Here is a 20,207-nt window from a genome sequence, read left to right as displayed (position 1 = left end):
TTTTCTGTTCCTCTGTCTCAGTAGAGACACATCTTCCTTTCATTTCTTCCTCATGGTCTAATATATGCTTTCCTTTCTTTTTAGTCCAACACCTAAGCCATTGATTCAGGTATTGATCATATCTCACTTGGACTTCCTGGCTTATTAACCAGCTTGTTCCAAAACTGTATTCTACACACTGCTTTTCTCCCTGAGCATTGTTATCATTGCTCTCTCTCTCTCTCTATATATATATATACACACACACACATATACATACATATATAATGACAAATTAATAAAGCCAATATTTTAAAAATGCACACACTATCTACATACATTCATTTCTTTAAAAAATACTTAAATATATACCCCAACTGAGAGAATAAGCAAATTATGACACTTTAAAAAGGAAAATATATATAATGGGCAATATAATATATAGTGGAAGCCATGTAGACCGAAAATAAAGGCCATAAAAACTCAGAACCTAGAGGGTGCACTTCAGCCACCATGTTAAGGAAAGGCTGCTGCAGAATATCCACAAACCTTGAGCCCCCTTGGAGATGAGTGGTGAGGAAGAAAAACGCCTCCTCACCTGAGCAAAGCATGGAAATGAAGACACAGGAGAAAATGGGCCTTTCCAGCCCTTTAAAAAGAAGCATTAGGGCTTCCCTGGTGGCTCCGTGGTTAAGAATCTGCCTGCCAATGCAGGGGACACGGGTTCAAGCCCTGGTCTGGGAAGATCCCACATGCCGCAGAGCAACTAAGCCCGTGTGCCATGACTACTAAGCCTGCGCTCTGGAGCCCGTGCTCCGCAACAAAAGAAGCCACTGCAATGAGAAGTCTGTGCACCGCAACGAAGAGTGGCCCTCGCTCACCGCAACTAGAGAAAGCCTGTGTGCAGCAACAAAGACCCAACACAGCCATAAATAAAATAAATTTTTAAAATATAATAATGAGGATTAAAATTCAGACCCTTTACTCTACAGAATGTTCTGGTGTCTCTCAACCCTATCCCCCTAAAAGTCTGTAACCCTGGTTGCATAACAAAATCCCTGGGAAATTTGTGAAAAAATTCCAGTGCCTGGGCCCTACCACAGTTCTTAAATAATTAAACAATCTCTAGAGTTGGGCCCCAGTCGTAAACCTGGTGTTAAGATCTGCAGTCATAATTCAGTTCTGCCCCTCAGCTCTACATTTTGTCCTATGCTAGGAATAATGTTCTATTTCATATCATGGAGAGTTGTGTTATTTTAGAGCTAAAAGGAACCGTACATTATTTGTCCAACTCTTTCATTTTATCAATGAGGAAACAGGTCTGGGAAGCTTAAAATCACACGCTGTTTAGGGGCACAGCTAAGACTAGGACTCTTCTCTTAAGTTGTAATGCCAACTGGACAGACTAGATAGCAGAACGGTGCACGGACACCAGCACTACAGCCGTGGACAGACAACCAGGGATCAGGGAACATTACATGGAGTAACCAGCATGGGAGGACAGCCAGTGGTCAGCCAGGAATGGACACAGCTGAGGCTCTGCAAGCAAGGGTAATTCAAATATCCTTCAGGAACAAGATAAAATAATGGCTCTCAAACTTTAGTGTACATAAGAATCAACTGGGAGCCTATCAGAAATGCATCTTTCTGGGTCCCTTCCTGGCTCAGTAGTTCTGGGGTGGGGCCAGGGAAGGAGCATTTTAACAAGCCACCAAGGTGATTCTTTTTTTTTTTTAAGATTATAAATTTTGTTGTAGTGGTAAATGGGAGTGTTTTCTTAATTTCACTTTCAGATTTTTCATCATTAGTGCATAGGAATGCAAGAGATTTCTGTGCATTAATTTTGTATCCTGCTACTTTCCCAAATTCGTTGATTAGCTCTAGTAGTTGTCTTGTAGCATCTTTAGGATTCTCTATGTATAGTATCATGTCATCTGCAAACAGTGACAGCTGTACTTCTTCTTTTCCGATTTGGATTCCTTTTATTTCTTTTTCTTCTCTGATTGCTGTGGCTAAAACTTCCAAAACTATGTTGAATAATAGTGGTAAGAGTAGGCAACCTTGTCTTGATCTTACTGGAAATGGTTTCAGTTTTTCACCATTGAAGATGATGTTGGCTGTGGCCAGGTGATTCTGATGGAAGTGATCTGGGCACACCTGCTGGGAAGCACTAAACACTAATCTAAGGAACAAGATTGTTGTTGGCTTCCAGAGACTGGCTTCTTGGCCACTGGAAAGTGAAGACTTAAGGATGGGTTGGTTCTGGGTCTATACCTGTCAGCAGTAGGTGGCCAGGACACAAGATAGGGAAGAATGATAGAGATCACTCCTGCAGAAATGAGTAAATTTAGAATTTACAGTATAAGGATGGTTCGTCTTCAACTGTAATCCTCTGAGGGAAAGAAAACTTTTGAAAACTGGATTCTCCAAATGGCTCAGCTCTATAACATACAAGCAACAAATACAGCAATGGCATTTCTATGTTATTTAAAAATTTGCTAAGAATTTTTAATAAAGACTTTCTCATCTGAATCTTCCAGCACCCTTTAAAGTGGACAGAATAGGTGATATTACCTCTGCTTTACTGATGAATAAATATGTCTGAGTTCATCTACATAGCAGGGAGAAAACTAAAGCCTACATTTTCTAAATCCTGGTACTGTGGAAGCAGAATGATGCAGTTTAAACTGTGAGTTTCAGAGTCAGGCAGACCTGGATGGAATCTTAGTTCCAATATGAGTAGTGTGGTAACCTTGAACAGCTTACTTGCCTTCCCTGAGTTTTCTCATCTGTGAGATGGAGATAATAGTACTTTCCTCATGGGGTTGTGCAGGTTAAATGAGATAATTTTTCAAATATGTCTGGCACATAGTTGCTGAATAAGTGCAGCTCCTTAAAGATAAGCAGAGAGGGCTTCCCTGGTGGTGCAGTGGTTGAAAGTCCGCCTGCCGATGCAGAGGACATGGGTTCGTGTCCTGGTCCGGGAGGATGCCACGTGCCGCGGAGCAGCTGGGCCTGTGAGCCATGGCCGCTGAGCCCGCGCGTCCGGAGACTGTGCTCCGCAACGGGAGAGGCCACAGCAGTGAGAGGCCCGCGTACTGAAAAAAAAAAAGCAGAGAAAACTAGCTTTTTTTTTTTTTTTCAAAAAAAAAAAATTTTTTTTTTTTTGGAAAAAAAAAAAAAAAGCTAGTTTTCTCTGCTTTTTTTTTTTCAGTACGCGGGCCTCTCACTGCTGTGGCCTCTCCCGTTGCGGAGCACAGTCTCCGGACGCGCGGGCTCAGCGGCCATGGCTCACAGGCCCAGCTGCGCCGCGGCACGTGGCATCCTCCCGGACCAGGACACGAACCTATGTCCTCTGCATCGGCAGGGGGGGGGTGCACCCCCCCCCTGCCGATGCAGAGGACATGGGTTCGTGTCCCGGTCCGGGAGGATGCCACGTGCCGCGGCGCAGCTGGGCCTGTGAGCCATGGCCGCTGAGCCCGCGCGTCCGGAGACTGTGCTCCGCAACGGGAGAGGCCACAGCAGTGAGAGGCCCGCGTACTGAAAAAAAAAAAGCAGAGAAAACTAGCTTTTTTTTTTTTTTTTTTTTTCCAAAACAACATAAATTTATTCTCTCGTAGTTCTGGAGGCCAGAAGTCTGAAATCATGGTATTGGTAGGTGTACTCCTTCCAGAAGCTCTAAGGGAGATTCTGTTCCTTGCCTCTTCCAGTTTCTGGTGGCTGTCAGCATTCCTTGATTTATGGCTGCATCACTCCAGTCTCTGCCTCTGGGGTCACATTGCTTCCTCCTCTTCTATCCTCCTCTTCTATCTGCATCCTCTGTGTGTCTCTTATAAGAACAACTGCCATTGGATTTGGCCCATCCGAGTAATCTAGGATGGTCTTCTCATCCGGAGATCCTTAACCTAGTTATATCTACAAAGACCTTTTTTCCAAATAAGATTACATTCACAGCTTCCAGCGATTAGGGCATGATCATATATACTGGGGGGCAAAAACTAGCTTTAAGTTCATGATTATTTCCTATATGGAACACACACCAAAGTTGGGATATGATTCCAATTAATGAATAGAATATTCATGGAATTTTGATCTTCTTCGTTGCCTAGCAACCCAAACTAACACAATACCACATGCTACCAGAGTTGTTTTAATCAGATCAGGAATTCAACTGCTCTTAAGGAACTGAACGTTCTAAAAAGACAGAAGGATTCTCCTATGAATTTGGAGTTGTGCCAGACATCTTAAATGAGTGATGTCCCAATCCCTCAGTCAAGGTCTCCTCCACTTCTGTTCCCTTAGGTGACGGAAGATGTTAGAACATCTGTTGAATTGGATAGAGAGTAGGGATGGAAAAGGCAGAGTGGGCTTGTACCTCTATACCCGTGTGTTCAATCCACATTCACTGAGTGCCAAGGGTCAGAAGTACAAAAACATTTGTCTTTGCCCCTTAAGAGTTCTGGAATCTAGAAGAGGAAGTGAGTCAATGTTGAATAATAATACAGCAGATTACTTCATGAGTGCCTTTCTATGTCTGTGTCCCTGGCAGTATTCTGAGCATTATGGATTGAGCAGTACAAGCAGATATAGCAGGTCTCAAATATCCACTGTTGGGATTATTATTTTACTGCCAAGCTGTCCTGGCAGAATATCCCACTGGTCTCCCAACACATTAAATCAGATTCACAACCTTGAAAGACACATTGCCTGCTGGGGAGGGCATGAAGCTGAGTGGAGGACTGGAACTTCCACCCTATGACTTACTGCCTCCTTTCCCTGAAGCAAGTTACCTAACCTGTCCGGTGCCCCGCCTTGCTCATCTGTAGGCTGAGCGCGATGCCTGAGATACTGCCTCCCTCACGGCAGTAAGTGTGATGCAGCGAGGTAATAAATGGCCACGTTCTGAACCGATAACTGCCATTTCTGAGCTGATCTTCATCAGTTTGCCACCCAGTTTAGATCACATTTCACTGAGCGTCTTCGTGCCTGCCTTTACATTTCCTTATTCCCTAGAACTCAGGGTCTTACAATTTAAAGAGCAAACTTGGAAATATTTTGTTTATTTGCCCTTTATTTTGTCTCCGTCACTTGTATCCCCATGTGTTACCTTCTTTTGCAGGGAAGACCCACTTTATTGCTTAAGAAATCCATTGTGCTCCTTTGGCATTTCAGCATTTATTTACCCAAAAACATGACTTAAGGCCTACAGGCTTTTCAAGCAGCCAGCTGGTTGATGCACCACGTGCGGCATTCATATAGTACTGCTGGCACATGTCAGAGGAGCACTCAGGCTCATCACCTGCCCCTGTCAGTTCTTCCTCTTCTAATCAAGTACATCTGTTTTGGTGACTGAATAAAAACACACCAAGCAGAGAAAGGCTGGGTGTGGAGTAATTTAATCAGGGCAAGTCAGCACTCCCTGTTGAGTGAGACGGCGTCAAGGATAGGAAGATGGCTTGGGAGCAGCTTATTGAAACAGAAGCCGACTGGGAAGGGCCGGAAACACGGTTCCTCATATAATCATAATGGGTCACACTCCAGGAATGTAGGTGGCCCAGTATATCCCCCAACTCAAGAGTTTAAGGGGACAAGATTCCCATAAGCTCCCTTCTGAACTGCCACAAACATTTTACATGGCCTCTCCCTGTTAGCATCATTTTAACAATTTGTTGAGGATTATAAATTTTTCAGGAAGTTCAAACCCAAGTTCAGAGCTCTACTGGTGGTGCTTTTTAATATTGGCTTCATGGCTGTGCTTGGCATCCTAAGGAACTGATTAATTTAAAATACCCAAGTTTTAAAAGTTAAACAGCAGGGGGACTGACACTTGCAGTCTGCATTTCACAGTATTGTATTTTTTAACACAGCATTGTATTTTTTAAAAACGTTTAAAAACGTTTCTCTGTTTTGAATGTGCAGTAATATATAATTTTGTGTTTGGTTTAAAGAGGAGAAATGAAACATATTCAGCATGCCAGTCTGCCTTGAATCTCATCTCTCACAGAGAGATGTGTGGAGTGATTATTAGAGGGATGCAGACTGTGTAATATGTATTTGAAAGCAGCATAAGTAGAAATAACAATATGGTTGTAAGTTATAGGTCTGTGTTGTTGTTTCTTTTTTTTCATGATTCACCTGGTGATGTTCTTTTTTTTTTTTTTTTTTTTTTGGCGGTATGCGGGCCTCTCACACTTGTGGCCTCTCCCGTTGTGGAGCACAGGCTCCGGACGCGCAGGCTCAGCGGCCATGGCTCACGGGCCCAGCCGCTCCGCGGCATGTGGGATCTTCCCAGACCGGGGCACGAACCCGTGTCCCCTGCATCGGCAGGCGGACTCTCAACCACCGCGCCACCAGGGAAGCCCTGGTGATGTTCTTAATGTCATTACTTGCTGAGAAGAGAATCACTGTCCAAGATGAAAAACCAGGAACTTCAGCAGCAGCAGCTTCTTTATTTTCATTTCTAGTTCTGTTGGTAGCAACACTATTCCTTTTTTCACTTCAGCTAAGTCATTTTCACCTCTGTTTGTGTACTTTTTTTCTATGAGACAAGATCTATGATATCTGATATTTTATTAACAGGTGTTCTGGAAAAATCCATCTCAAGATAAAAACACTAAATATAGCACACAAGTTCAAGGTTCTTGAATGTTATTTTGGTTTCAAAAAAGTCAATCTAATGAATGCCTCACACTGAAACCATTTATTGTTAAGAAACCTGGTGATAAATGATACATATCCTACAGCTCTGTCATCATGGTTAAATCTCTCCTGAGTCAGATCACATATTAGCATTTATACCATATGGCTGAAAGGGTAGAGAATATATGTGCAGAGGAACAAGTCGCTAACATTTTTGACCATCTGGTAAATAAATGTGTAAGTAGCAGGAATTTTACTATTATTTATTTAGTTATATGGATGCAACCTTTAACCTGAAATAGCCTCTAATACAGTGAAGGAGAACTGAATTTTTATTTCTCAAATAATTTAGATCTAATTAATTAAACATTTTCACAGTCTACTATGTGCCCTTAAAATCTGACTCCTAATTGTGTGTTTCTTATGTTTATTGATTTATTAGGGCTCCTTACAATGCCTAATTTAAAATGTCTCTCATGGGAGACCACATGATTGGATTTAGCATACGGGCTCAAGTCCTGAAGTTCTGCTCTGCCACCAACCACTGTGTGGCCTTGGATAAATTACTTGGCCTTTCTGAGCTTCGAATTCTTCACCCATAAAGAGTGAATAACATATTGTCAAACAGTATCTCTAAAAGGGTGGGCCATGGAAGGCCATGGATCGATGCATCAAAATCATGTGGGGAGCTTGTTCAAAATACCAACACTTAGGCTCTACCCTCAGAGATTCTGACTCAGTATATCCAGAAACAGTCTATGAAGCTGCATATTTAGTCACTGTCCCAAGAGATTCTGAGGTATGCTGAATTACTCTTCTAGGGACCAGCTGATTATAGTGCTTATTAGCTTTCTTGAAAAATATGTAGTTAGTTGTAACAAATACTAAAATTTCTGTAAATAATTTATTATTATTAATAAGCCTAACCCTGAAATATGCATTTATAGAGCCTAGAAATTTAACACTTTCAGTATTTGTGCTGAAAACATTTTAACTTCATAGAAAATAGGATGCCAACTTGAATAAGTAATGCTGATGGCTCACTGAATATACTTCTCAATTCTCCTTGTTTAATTAGAATCCTTTCTGTTTTTTTCTCACACAGGAAACCACAAAATATTTCTGGGCTAGATCTAAATCAGGAGCCCAGATGAACTTAAGGATGCTAGCATGGGATTCTTAGTTTTTCAAGATCCATACACACCAAACCCTTAATCACCCCAACTCCAGTGTCCGGGCTTTCTCTGGTTTTGTGAAGACTGAGCAAAACACTGATGATGGAAAAGCAAAGGACTTAATTACTTGCTTCGATATCATTTAACATCAACTGAGAAGTGAACCAGACGGTAGTACAGCCATGGAGAGAAATTCAAGTTTATGGAAGAACCTAATAGATGAACACCCAGTCTGCACCATCTGGAAGCAAGAGGCCGAAGGAGCCATCTATCATCTTGCCAGTATTTTATTTGTAGTAGGTTTCATGGGTGGCAGTGGATTCTTCGGGCTCCTTTACGTCTTCAGTTTGCTGGGGTTGGGTTTTCTCTGTTCTGCTATCTGGGCTTGGGTAGATGTCTGTGCAGCTGACATATTTTCCTGGAATTTTATATTGTTTGTCATCTGCTTCATGCGGTTTGTTCACATCGCCTATCAAGTTCGCAGCATAACCTTTGCGCGAGAATTTCAGCTGTTGTACAGCTCCCTCTTCCAGCCTCTGGGGACCTCTTTGCCTGACTTCAGAACTATTGCTATGAGCTCAGAAGTGGTTACTTTGGAAAAGGAGCACTGTTATGCCATGCAGGGGAAAACCTCCATCGACAAACTCTCCCTGCTTGTTTCAGGAAGGTTTGTATTCTTGACGCTTGCGTGTCTTTCCTCTTTATTCCTTACTAGCTTGTGTTTCTTTCTGCTGCATTTTCCATCTCAACACAGCATAGTCCTGGGCAGCATTTAGCACGCTGAGGCGTGAGAAAGCCCTTGACACATGAGTCATGGACATAGGCATTTAGAGTACAGGGTATTATTTACTTGAAGCAGGTTATAATTTAGAGTCTTAATATTTCTTCACAGAAATCAAATGTATGAATTGGTTTGTCTGGATATGCTACTCGTTTCCAAGCTAATCATGAGAGTCAAGAGGATGGTGCCAGCTTAAATTCACAGAATACTTATGTTAGCACGCAAAGTATTTTGAACAGATTCTGCTAGGGCATTCTTTTAAATAATAAAGAACACTTAAATTTTATAATGATCATTTTTTTCAGTAAATTCTAGCAATTGCCCACTTGCTAGAAGGGGACGTGCACTATATATAAAATTTGAAAACAGAAAGTTTGGAGGAAGAAATACTAATGTGATTATTCATGTTTTTTAAAAGGTTAAATATTTAGTTTACAGAGGTATTTCCAGTGGTACTTCTTTATGTTCTTCAGTGTTCTCCTGCTTAATTTAAAATCTGACTGAGTGCATTGAAACTTTTAATTGCAAGATATTATATACACAGAAATGGGCACATATCATCAATGTACAGTTTGATGAATTTTCTGATGAATCTTACCCACTGTTCCAGAATCCTAACCATGGGAGGAACAGCGGTACATAAATCTTAAAGGGGATTTTTGTCACTTATTGTAATGTATGAATTTAATATTTTGCCCTTAAAGATTTTAAAAGCCATAAAAAACATCAGAGATCGGAAATACTGTTCTGTATCCTCGTCCCCAACTTAGTGCTCTCTTTCTCCTTCCCTCATAACTGATGTCCTTTGTAGGATCAGAGTGACAGTTGATGGCGAATTTCTGCATTACATCTTCCCCTTCCAGTTCCTGGATTCTCCTGAATGGGACTCACTGAAACCCACAGAGGAAGGCATTTTTCAGGTAAAGAATAACTAGGCCACACTGTGAACACTGCCTCTTCCTGTTTAAAAACAGGCAAACAGAGCAGCAGATGACATAGGAATAATTTATATTTAACTTTGGAATGTACTTAGTATCACGCATGTCTTCCCAGTTCCGCTTGAGTCTTGCTGATTAATGTCACTTTATAGGTCCGGCAACAAGGAGAAGATTCGGTATTACATATGACAGAAAGGAGTCTGTGATAAATATTCTTAAATTTTTCTTTGCTTAATGAGTATATGGGAATTCAAATATAATTAATTGATATTTGACTCTAAACACTGCCACCTGTCACAGTTTAGAAAAACACCAAGAACAAAAAATCTGCCCTTATTACAAAACAAGTGACTTTTAAAATTCAAAATACTGATGAATTTCAGTTGTTTTCTAGCAACAAAATGCTAAACTTACTGTCACTAGTCTGCTGCCATATCGGGTAGTTTTGAAAGATAATCCTTTCAGTAGGTTCTGTCTATTATGGTATACTTCCTCTGGTTAATACATGTAACATACATGTGTGTGTATCCATGTGTGTGTCTTTGTCATACAGATTCATATACATATGCAGAATAGGTTAATTCTATTCGGTACGGCAGAAACTGCATTAGGGTTAAATGTTTACAGTCTTCAGGATTGACTTGGAAATATTTCTCTAACATTAGCCAACTTTATTATGTTTTAATATCAAGTAACTCTCACTTCACTGAAATGCAAAATCTAGATACCCAAACTTAGAAAACAGATACACTGGAGATGGGCACAACACTGATTATTCATGTTATAAATTACATAGATAGTAATACGTTTTGTAGTTTCTATTTTAACAATATATTGTGGGTTGGTAGGCTTTTTTAAAGTTAAAATCAGCACGAGAAATTCGTTTAAAATTTGGGGCCAAAAAAAAAAACCACATGGCAGAATGTTTCTTGCTTCCTGTTCTCTGATTATGTGTGGTCTTATGTTTGTTTAGGTAACGCTCACAGCAGAAACTGATTGTCGATATGTGTCCTGGAGGAGAAAGAAATTATACTTGCTCTTGGCCCAGCATCGTTACATCTCCCGCCTGTTTTCAGTTTTAATTGGCAGTGACATTGCAGATAAACTCTATGCCTTGAATGACAGGGTATATATAGGAAAAAGATACCATTACGATATTCGGTTACCCAACTTCTATCAAATGTCAAGTCCTGAAATGTCCAGATCAACCCTGACAGAACATTTTCAGAATTCCAGACGACGTTGTGATAAATGACACCGAAGCCTGGAGTTTTATAAGGATAAAAGACTCTCTTCATCACTCCCCGAATGAAATAGCAAAATACAGAAAATTGAGCTCACTAATATTTTTATAAATCCAACTCAGAGGCGAGATGCCACTGCCAGCTGTTTCATTCATCTCAATGTGTGCATTCTGAAGAAATTTTACAAGTTTTTTTTCTGTATTTCTCATTGGAATATATGGGGGGGGGCGGTGAGTAACTACGGGCAGTTTGTCCTTTTCTGCATCAGCACTGGGAGAATGAAATTTTGCGTTCTCAAATATGTCCTCAGACTTATTCAAATCTGCCGCCTTGCCCCACTGAGTTAGTTAAGTGTCGCTTCTCAAGAAGCAGCCAGTAAGTACTCTCAGCAGGAGAGTGGGTAGCTACTGTCCACACCAGTGTTTCTAGAATTCACTTTTTGCTACAACCTCTGATGGAAGCAACATGTGTTATTGTGGTGGGCAGCAATCACTCATTTTAAATGTGGAGTTGTTTACTATGACTAGAAAGCAGAATAAATGCAAGAGGTAACAGTATGCCAATCTTGAAGACTATTTTATTGCTACAAATAATTCATCGGCTTAATCATTACCGTAATAGTCCTAATCATTACAATAACATATTTTAAAAGAGGCATTTCATGAAAAATAAAGCTGCATACTAATTACTGAGTAAAAAGAATACTTGCGAATAAATAGGAAAAATGTAGCACAGCATCTCAATTTTCCACGTTCAGCTGAAAGGGCAAGAGGGGGAGGTTTGGCTAGACAGTGAGGGCCTCCTACTGAAAGCTCCACCCACCGCAAGCACGCCGCAAGCATGGGTGTCTGCCTTCCAGCCATTCCTTCAGCTTTGTAAAGAGACAGATCTGATCCCTACCTGGAAAAAACTGGTTTTCTGAAGCTCACGTGCAGGCCATGTTCTTTGGTAGAAAGATAATAGCATCCTACATTTAACAAGTGTATATTGAGCACCTACTGTGGCTCCAAATGCTGACCTGGGCACTGGGAATATTTCAGGTAACAGAAATCCTATCCCTCATAGAGCTCACATTCTGGAGGTGAGGGAGACAGATAATAAAATAAATCAGAAACACCTAGAGGTAGAAAGAGATAGTACCATGGAGAAAGCTAAATCAGGGAAGGTGGCTAGAAAGGGGCATTGCAGTTTTAATAGTGGTCAAGGAAGACCCGAGAGAGAAAGGTAATGTTTGAGCAAAGGCCTGAAAGAAGCAAAGGAACGATGCATGCAGCTATTTGGGGAAAGAGACATCTGGGCTGAAGGAGAGCAAATGAGGTCTTTAGGCAAAAGCAGGAGCGGCTGGGAGGCCTGCATGATTAGAGCCGAATGAGCACACGGGAGAGAGGGCAAAGAGGTAATATGGAGGCCTAATTAGCATGACAAGAACTTTGACTTTTATTCTGAGAATGACCAGAAGCCATTGGAGAGTTTTAAATAGAAGAGTGATGTAATCTGCCCTACGTTTTAATAGAATCACGTTGGCTAGTCTGCTGAGAATAGACTGGGGGAGATGGGGACAGGAGTGGACCTGGAAGGGGAGATCAGGGTTCAGTGTGAGATGCTCATTCAACTCTGAAGTAGAGGAAATAGTTGGAGGAGTCTAGAGTTCAAGAGAAAGGTCTGGGCTGGAGATAAAGATTTGGGGGTATTTCACCTATAGGTGATATTTAAGGCGATGAGACTAGTTGAAATGGCCAAGGGAGTGAATGTAGATTCAAAAGAAAAAATGGCCCGAGGACCTTTCCTTGGGACAGTCCCTTGTTAAGAGGACAGGGAGGTGGGAAAGAGTCAGCAGAGGGTGCAAGAAAGAGCAGCTAGTGAGGTAGGAAAAAAACCACAGGTGTGCAGTCCTGGAAGCCAAGGGAAGAAAGCGTTTCAAGAAGCGAGCGATGAGCTGCTTCAAATGTAGCTGACAGTCAGGTGATGGGAAGTCTGAGAATAAACCATTGGGTTGAGCAGCATGGAGGTCACTGGTGAACTTGACAGGAGAGGTTTTAGTGGAGTGACTGGGGACAAAAACTCGACTGAAGGAGGTTGAGGGGAAATGTGAGGCAAGATGCTGGAAGAGCAAGTGTAAGTATGTTTATCAAGTTTTGATGTGAAGGGAAACAGATATGGTTGGTAGCCTGAGCAGGAAGTGGGATCAAGAGAGAGGATGTTTTCGCTGGGTGTTTTTTTTTTTTAGATAAGAGAAATACCAGCATATTTGTATACTGATGGGAATGATCCAGAAGGGAAGGGTGAATTGCTGGAGTGATGACCTTGAGCAGATGACTCAAGGTCAATAGACAATCATCAGTTAAGGAGAGAAGGCAGAGTATATGGGAGTGTAGTTGCTGGCAAATGAGAGATGTGACGGGAGCTTGTGAAAGTTCTCTCATAATTACTTCTATTTTCTCAGTGGCCTAGGAAGCAGAGTCAGCAAGGAGGATGGGGAAGAAGGGGTGGGGTTATGTAAAGTCCATTACTTTGTATGTTAGCATCTGCCGTAAGAGGGACAGTGTGACAAGGTCTGAATCATTAGTCTGGATGAGCTACTGAGCTATTCAAACTCAGCATGCGCTAAACGAATAGTCAGGAGGTTCTTCTGTCTCGCAGCCACACATGGCCATCATGGGCAGCACTTACGAGCACACACAATGGCGGCTGTCTGCCTGGTGCCATTGGAGGCCTTCAGAAAGCACCCACGGGCTTGTCAGTGGCTTCACAATGACTCTGGGAGAAATTCATTTCTTTGCATCTGTAAGACTTTGTGTGGTATGAGATATCAAAACACAGAGTACCCCAAGTAGCAGTCATACCTTAAGTTACTTCCGGCTAACAATACAACAGGGTTTAATTATCAGATAGCTTTCTAACCATGAAAGTCAACTGAGAACAAAGCCAGACAGAAATGGGATATAGACTTTTGGCTCAAATCATGTGGCAGAGGGAGGAGAAGAATATAAATACAAGTTTTCCAGAAATCGAACCATTTTTAGGATGAGGAGGAAGGAGTACAAACATAACAGGATAAAGAGAAGCTAAGAGATGCTGTGAAACCTCTCCATCTTCACACTTTTGTGTAGGCCTGGCACCGTCCCTCGGTATTAACAGATCGGTTACTATCCAACACCTTGGTTGCACCCAGCTTTTCTCACTTAACAAAATAAAAATAAAAAACCCTGTAGTGACCTCTATGTATCTACTCTGTATGTTTGCTTTGAAATGTCTAGCAAACCACATTTTACTATCTCAAAATACTCTAGTCAACCCAGATGGAAAGAAGAAAGCACTGGTAATCCTGAAAGAGTACCCCAGAAGTGCAATATCACAGTGAATTTAAATTTAATCTCTATTAAAAATTGGGCTCAATTTAATCTTACCCTAATTGTTTCCAGCCCTAAATTCCTTTGATTCATCTATCGCTGGTAAGAGAGCAGTAAGATGAGGAACCAGTTGTTTCCTTGTGTTAAAAATGCTTTGTGGCTTCATATACAAAATCTGTATATGCAAAAATAAATGGAGCGCCTTGTCCACAGAGTATTAAGAATTTCAAGACCGAGACAGTAGAGCATTTATGCCAAGCGTGGGGCTCTTGTAAGCCTGGGGCTCTCTGTGACTGTATAAGTCGCAGGCCCACGCAGCTGGTGCTGGCCAAGAATGATCCCTATGACTTGAAGGAATTGGGGTGATTGCTTTGTGATTTTTCTGTCCTAAATTTCGCCGTCAGGAAGAGCTGAGAAGTAGCCTGAGGAGGAAAGGGAGGGGCTTTGTCTTAAAATGAACCCATAAACACTCCCACCCCAGTCACCAAGGCCAGTTCCCAGAGGCTACAGGCTCCTCTTACACACCTTTATTTCACCTGGATGTTTGGAAGCTTCCTATCCCCTCAGGGCAGGATGTGGAGGGGAGCTAGTCCTTTGAACCTGATCTGACCTTTGTGCAAATATAAAAAGGGACCAGTGTGATTCGCCCTGGACTCTGCACCCTTAGGAACTCACGGTGCTGAGATTCATCTACTGTAAAGGATAGTACGACGCTCTCAACATTTACAGGTCGAAGAAATTTCTCTTCCCTTCAACAGAGGAGCAGAAGGAAGTTCATTTGCTCTCTGCTCATCTGAATAAGCTCTGGATGTCATACTGTTACACTGTACAGAACCAGAAGGACACAATTGATCTGACAGAGCAGTTACAAAGCGAATGCCTCAACTAAGCTGGCAAGAGCCATAAGAAAGACAGTACTCGGCAGAGAGTATGTATTACTATAAGAGCAATATATTATACAGCATTATGTACTTGAGTCCCCTGGTTTGACCAAGGGCGTAAATATACATGTGGCATCGGATTGCACTTTCAAACTAGGTTCCACGTTCCATTATGTTGCGTACGGTTATAGGAGAAATTAATCTTCAGAAATGGTATTCCCAAATTTATATTAGTTTTTAGTAAAAGACAGTTTTTATACAAATTTGAGAAATCAATGGGCCTAATTCCATTAATTTTCTTCGTTCTACTAAAAGTTCACACATACATAATCGATAACAAATATCAGTATCATATGCATCTATTATAATACAGGTTTAATTTGATAAAACTGTATTATTTCAAGATCAAAAATCTTACAGTAATGAAAAGATGTGGCAAGAATGAAAATTAGTTCCTTTAGCTCTTAGTCATCTCACTATGAGTATTTCCGTCATTTTCATGCTGGATTGTACATTTGCATACAATATTAGCACGGTTTCAACATAATGAAGTTTTATTATTATGCTAAATTTGACTAGGTTTAAAACTTGCTAGCTATTCAAGATTGACAGGGAACGTTTTTTCCCCCTTAGAACAGATCATTTGTGTCTTGAACTATAATTCTTCCCTTTACTCCCTTTCAATTCAAGCTTTGCTGATCTCAATAAATGTAATTAAATTTTATTTATAGGATTCCAAAAATATTTGTTTCTATGTAATTTTACAGTAGGATTTTTAGCTTCACTTGATTTAACACCAGATGTTTTATGAGTCATCTAACTTGAGATTACCACTCTTACTCAATCTAAACTTATCTCCCAAGTTATATAATTACAAAACAATATCTTACGTATATTTAATACTTTATAGTTTACAAAGCGTGTGTCTACACATGATTTCATCTGCTTGTTCCTTGGAAGAATTCCATTTTATGGATAAAGATTAGAGAGGTTGTAATCAAACTTATAAGCTTTTGCAGAGCAAAGGAAATCATAAACAAAACAAAAAGACAACCTACAGAATAGGGAAAAGTATTTTCAAATGATGTGACCGACAAGGGCGGAATTTCCAAAATATACAAACAGCTCATACAACTCAGTAACAAAAAAACAAACAACACAATCAAAAACACAGACATTTCTCCGAAGAAGATATACAGATGGCCAATACAAGATACATGAAAAGATACTCAACATCGCTAATTATTAGATAAATGCAAATCAAAACCACAATGAGGTATCACCTCACACTGATCAGAATGGCCATCATCAAAAAGTCTACAAATAATAAATGCTGGAGAGGGTGTGGAGAGAAGGGAACCCTCCTACACTGTTGGCGGGAATGTAAATTGGTACAGCCACTACTAAGAACAGTAGGTACAGCCACTACTAAGAACTAAGAACAGTAGCCACTACTAAGAACAGCCACTACTAAGAACAGTAGGAGGTTCCTTAAAAAACTAAAAAGAGTTGCCATATGATCCAGTAATCCCACTCCTGGGTATATATCTGGAGAAAACTAATTTGAAAAGATACATGCACCCCAATGTTCATAGCAGCACTATTCACAATAGTCAAGACATGGAAGCAACCTAAATGTCCATCAACAGATGACTGGATAAAGAAAATGTGGTATATACATTTATACAATGGAATATTACTCAGCCATATAAAGAATGACATAATGCCATTTGCAGCAACATAGACGGACCTAGAGATTATCATACTAAGTGAAGTAAGTCAGAAAGAAAAATACCACATGGCATCACTTATATGTGTAATCTAAAATATGATACCAATGAACTTATTTATGAAACAGAAACAGACTCACAGACATAGAAAACAACTTATGGTTACCAGAGGGGAAGGGGTGTAGGGGAGAGATAAATTAGGAGCTTGAGATTAGCAGATACAAACTATTATATATAAATAAATAAATAAACAACAAGATCCTACTGTATAGCACAGGTAGCTATATTCAATATCTTATAATAAACCATAATGGAAAAGAATTTTAAAAGTAGGCTAAAAAAGATTAGAGAGGTCGAATCACAGTGAATGGTGACACTCAACTCAAGCCAGTTCCTCCAAATCAGTGTCCTTGTGTTTTTCATGCTATATTGACCATGGTGCTACCAAGTGACTCAAAGAGAAGTAAAATGCCCCCAGTCTGAACTGAAAGAAAACTCAAAGTCAAAATGCTAACTGCACATTTGCTGGGTTTGTCAGTGGGGGAACATCTTCCAAACACGAACATTTCTTCTTCCAAATCATCAGCAACTACCTTGAGCTCAAATGTGCTTTACAAGTGAAATTAAATGTAAGTCTATTAAAATGGCTATAAGTTTATATAATAAGAAAGTATGGCCAAGCTTCTTTGATGCAGTTTAAATAAATTCTTTAAATTCTGGATCTATCCAATTTCATTTGAGATATTTTCATATCTCCAGAAATCTTATCTCAGGCCACCTCCCCCACTTACATTCTAGGTGAACTAATTCAGTGCTCTTTGTAGTGCTGTTTCTCTCTTTTTGGGTCATATGGTAGTCCCATTTTTAGTTTTTTAAGGAACCTCCATACTGTTCTCCATAGTGGAGAACACTATGGAGAACACGGTATATCAATTTACATTCCCACCAACAGTGCAAGAGGGTTCCCTTTTCTCCACACCCTCTCCAGCATTTCTTGTTTGTAGATTTTTTGATGATGACCATTCTGACTGGTGTGAGGTGATACCTCATTGTAGTTTTGATTTGCATTTCTCTAATGATTAGTGATGTTGAGCATCCTTTCATGTGTTTGTTGGCAATCTGTATATCTTCTTTGGAGAAATATCTATTTAGCTTTTCTGCCCATTTTGGATTGGGTTGTTTTTTTGATATTGAACTGCATGAGTTGCTTGTAAGTTTTGGAGATTAATCCTTTGTCAGTTGCTTCATTTGCAAATATTTTCTCCCATTCTGAGGGTTGTCATTTCATTTTGTTTATGTTTTCCTTTGCTGTGCAAAAGTTTTTAGTTTCATTAGGTCCCATTTATTTATTTTTGTTGTTATTTCCATTTCTCTAGGAGGTGGGTCAAAAAGGATCTTGCTGTGATTTATGTCATAGAGTATTCTATGTTTTCCTTATTAAAAGAGTTTTATAGTGTCTGGTCTTACATTTAATTCTTTAATCCATTTTGAGTTTATTTTTGTGTACGGTGTTAGGGAGTGTTCTAATTTCATTCTTTTACATGTAGCTGTTCAGTTTTCCCAGCACCAATTATTGAAGAGACTGTCTTTTCTCCATTGTATATTCTTGCCTCCTTTATCAAAAATAAGGTGACCATATGTGCGTCTGATTATCTCTGGGCTTTCTTTCCTGTTCCATTGATCTATATTTCTGTTTTTGTGCCAGTACCATACTGTCTTGATTACTGTAGCTTTGTAGTATAGTCTGAAGTCCAGGAGCCTGATTCCTCTAGCTCCATTTTTCTTTCTCAAAATTGCTTTGGCTATTCGGGGTCTTTTGTGTTTCCATACAAATTGTGAAATTTTTTCTTCTAGTTCTGTGAAAAATGCCATTGGTGGTTTGATAGGGATGGCATTGAATCTATAGATTGCTTTGGGTAGTATAGTCATTTTCAAAATGTTGATTCTTCCAGTCCAGGAACATGGCATATCTCTCCATCTATTTGTATCATCTTTAATTTCTTTCACCAGTGTCTTATAGTTTTCTGCATACAGGTCTTTTGTCTCCTTAGGTAGGTTTATTCCTAGGTATTTTATTCTTTTTGTTGCAATGGTAAATGGGAGTGTTTCCTTAATTTCACTTTCAGATTTTTCATCATTAGTGTATAGGAATGCAAGAGATTTCTGTGCATTAATTTTGTATCCTGCTACTTTACCAAATTCGTTTCTGCTAGCATCTTTAGGACTCTCTATGTATAGTATCATGTCATCTGCAAACAGTGACAGCTTTACTTCTTCTTTTCTGATTTGGATTCCTTTTATTTCTTTTTCTTCTCTGATTGCTGTGGCTAAAACTTCCTAAACGATGTTGAATAATAGTGGTGAGACTGGACAACCTTGTGTTGCTCCTGATCTTAGTGGAAATGGTTTCAGGTTTTCACCATGGAGAATGATGTTGGCTGTGGGTTTGTCATATATGGCCTTTATTATGTTGAGGTAAGTTCCCTCTGTGCCTACTTGCTGGAGGGTTTTTATCATAAATGGGTGTTGAATTTTGTCAAAAGCTTTTTCTGCATCTATTGAGATGATCATATGGCTTCTCCTTCAATTTGTTAATATGGTGTATCACATTGATTGATTTGCATATATTGAAAAATCCTTGCATTGCTGGGATAAACCCCACTTGATCACGGTGTATGATCCTTTTAATGTGCTGTTGGATTCTGTTTGCTAGTATTTTCTTAAGGATTTTTGCATCTATGTTCATCAGAGATATTGGCCTGCAGTTTTTTTTCTTTGTGACATCTTTGTCTGGTTTTGGTATCAGGGTGATGGTGGCCTTGCCGAATGAGTTTGGGAGTGTTCCTCCCTCTGCTATATTTTGGAAGAGTTTGAGAAGGATAGGTTTGTTTGATAGAATTTGCCTGTGAAGCCATCTGGTCCTGGGCTTTTGTTTGTTGGAAGATTTTAAATCACAGTCTCAATTTCAGTGCTTGTGATTGGTCTGTTTATATTTTCTATTTCTTCCTGGTTCAGTTTTGGAAGGTTGTGCTTTTCTAGGAATTTGTCCATTTCTTCCAGGTTGTCCATTTTATTGGCATATAGTTGCTTGTAGTAATCTCTCATGATCCTTTGTATTTCTCCAGTGTCAGTTGTTACTTCTCTTTCATTTCTAATTCTATTGAGTCTTCTCCCTTTTTTTCTTGATGAGCCTGGCTAATTGTTGATCAATTTTGTTTATCTTCTCAAAGAACCAGCTTTTAGTTTTATTGATCTTTGCTGTTGTTTCCTTCATTTCTTTTTCATTTATTTCTGATCTAGATGATCAGATCAGAAATCTTTATGATTTCTTCCTTCTGCTAACTCTGGGAGTTTTTTGTTCTTTTTCTCTAATTGCTTTAGGTGTAAGTTTAGGTTGTTTATTTGAGATTCTTCTTGTTTCTTGAAGTAGGATTGTATTGCTATAAACTTCCCTCTTAGAACTGCTTTTGCTGCATCCCATAGGTTTTGG

General features: G+C 39.9%; 1 protein-coding gene across 1 annotated transcript; it reads left to right on the top strand.

The window, feature by feature from the left end:
- The first annotated feature begins 7,720 nt into the window (after nt 1-7,720).
- POPDC3 (popeye domain cAMP effector 3) lies at nt 7,721-10,957 on the top strand. The gene is made up of 3 exons (XM_024755692.1): nt 7,721-8,460; nt 9,386-9,494; nt 10,486-10,957. Exons 1-3 carry the CDS (start codon nt 7,976-7,978, stop codon nt 10,765-10,767), a joined length of 876 nt encoding a protein of 291 aa, XP_024611460.1. The 5' UTR covers nt 7,721-7,975; the 3' UTR covers nt 10,768-10,957.
- The last annotated feature ends 9,250 nt before the right edge of the window (nt 10,958-20,207 follow it).

Source organism: Neophocaena asiaeorientalis, unplaced genomic scaffold, assembly GCF_003031525.2.
Source record: "Neophocaena asiaeorientalis asiaeorientalis breed wild unplaced genomic scaffold, Neophocaena_asiaeorientalis_V1.1 scaffold105, whole genome shotgun sequence".
Taxonomy (NCBI): Eukaryota; Metazoa; Chordata; class Mammalia; order Artiodactyla; family Phocoenidae; genus Neophocaena; species Neophocaena asiaeorientalis.
The sequence above is the reverse complement of the archived record's forward strand: the minus strand, read 5'-3'. Positions and strand labels throughout refer to the sequence as shown.

Bases quoted from the DNA above. Each gene is read 5' to 3' on its own strand.
- POPDC3 (XM_024755692.1), top strand. From the start codon at position 7,976: ATGGAGAGAAATTCAAGTTTATGGAAGAACCTAATAGATGAACACCCA. The intron at 8,461-9,385 runs GTTTGTATTCTT...TGTCCTTTGTAG, and splicing joins TCCCTGCTTGTTTCAGGAAG to GATCAGAGTGACAGTTGATG. The intron at 9,495-10,485 runs GTAAAGAATAAC...ATGTTTGTTTAG, and splicing joins CAGAGGAAGGCATTTTTCAG to GTAACGCTCACAGCAGAAAC.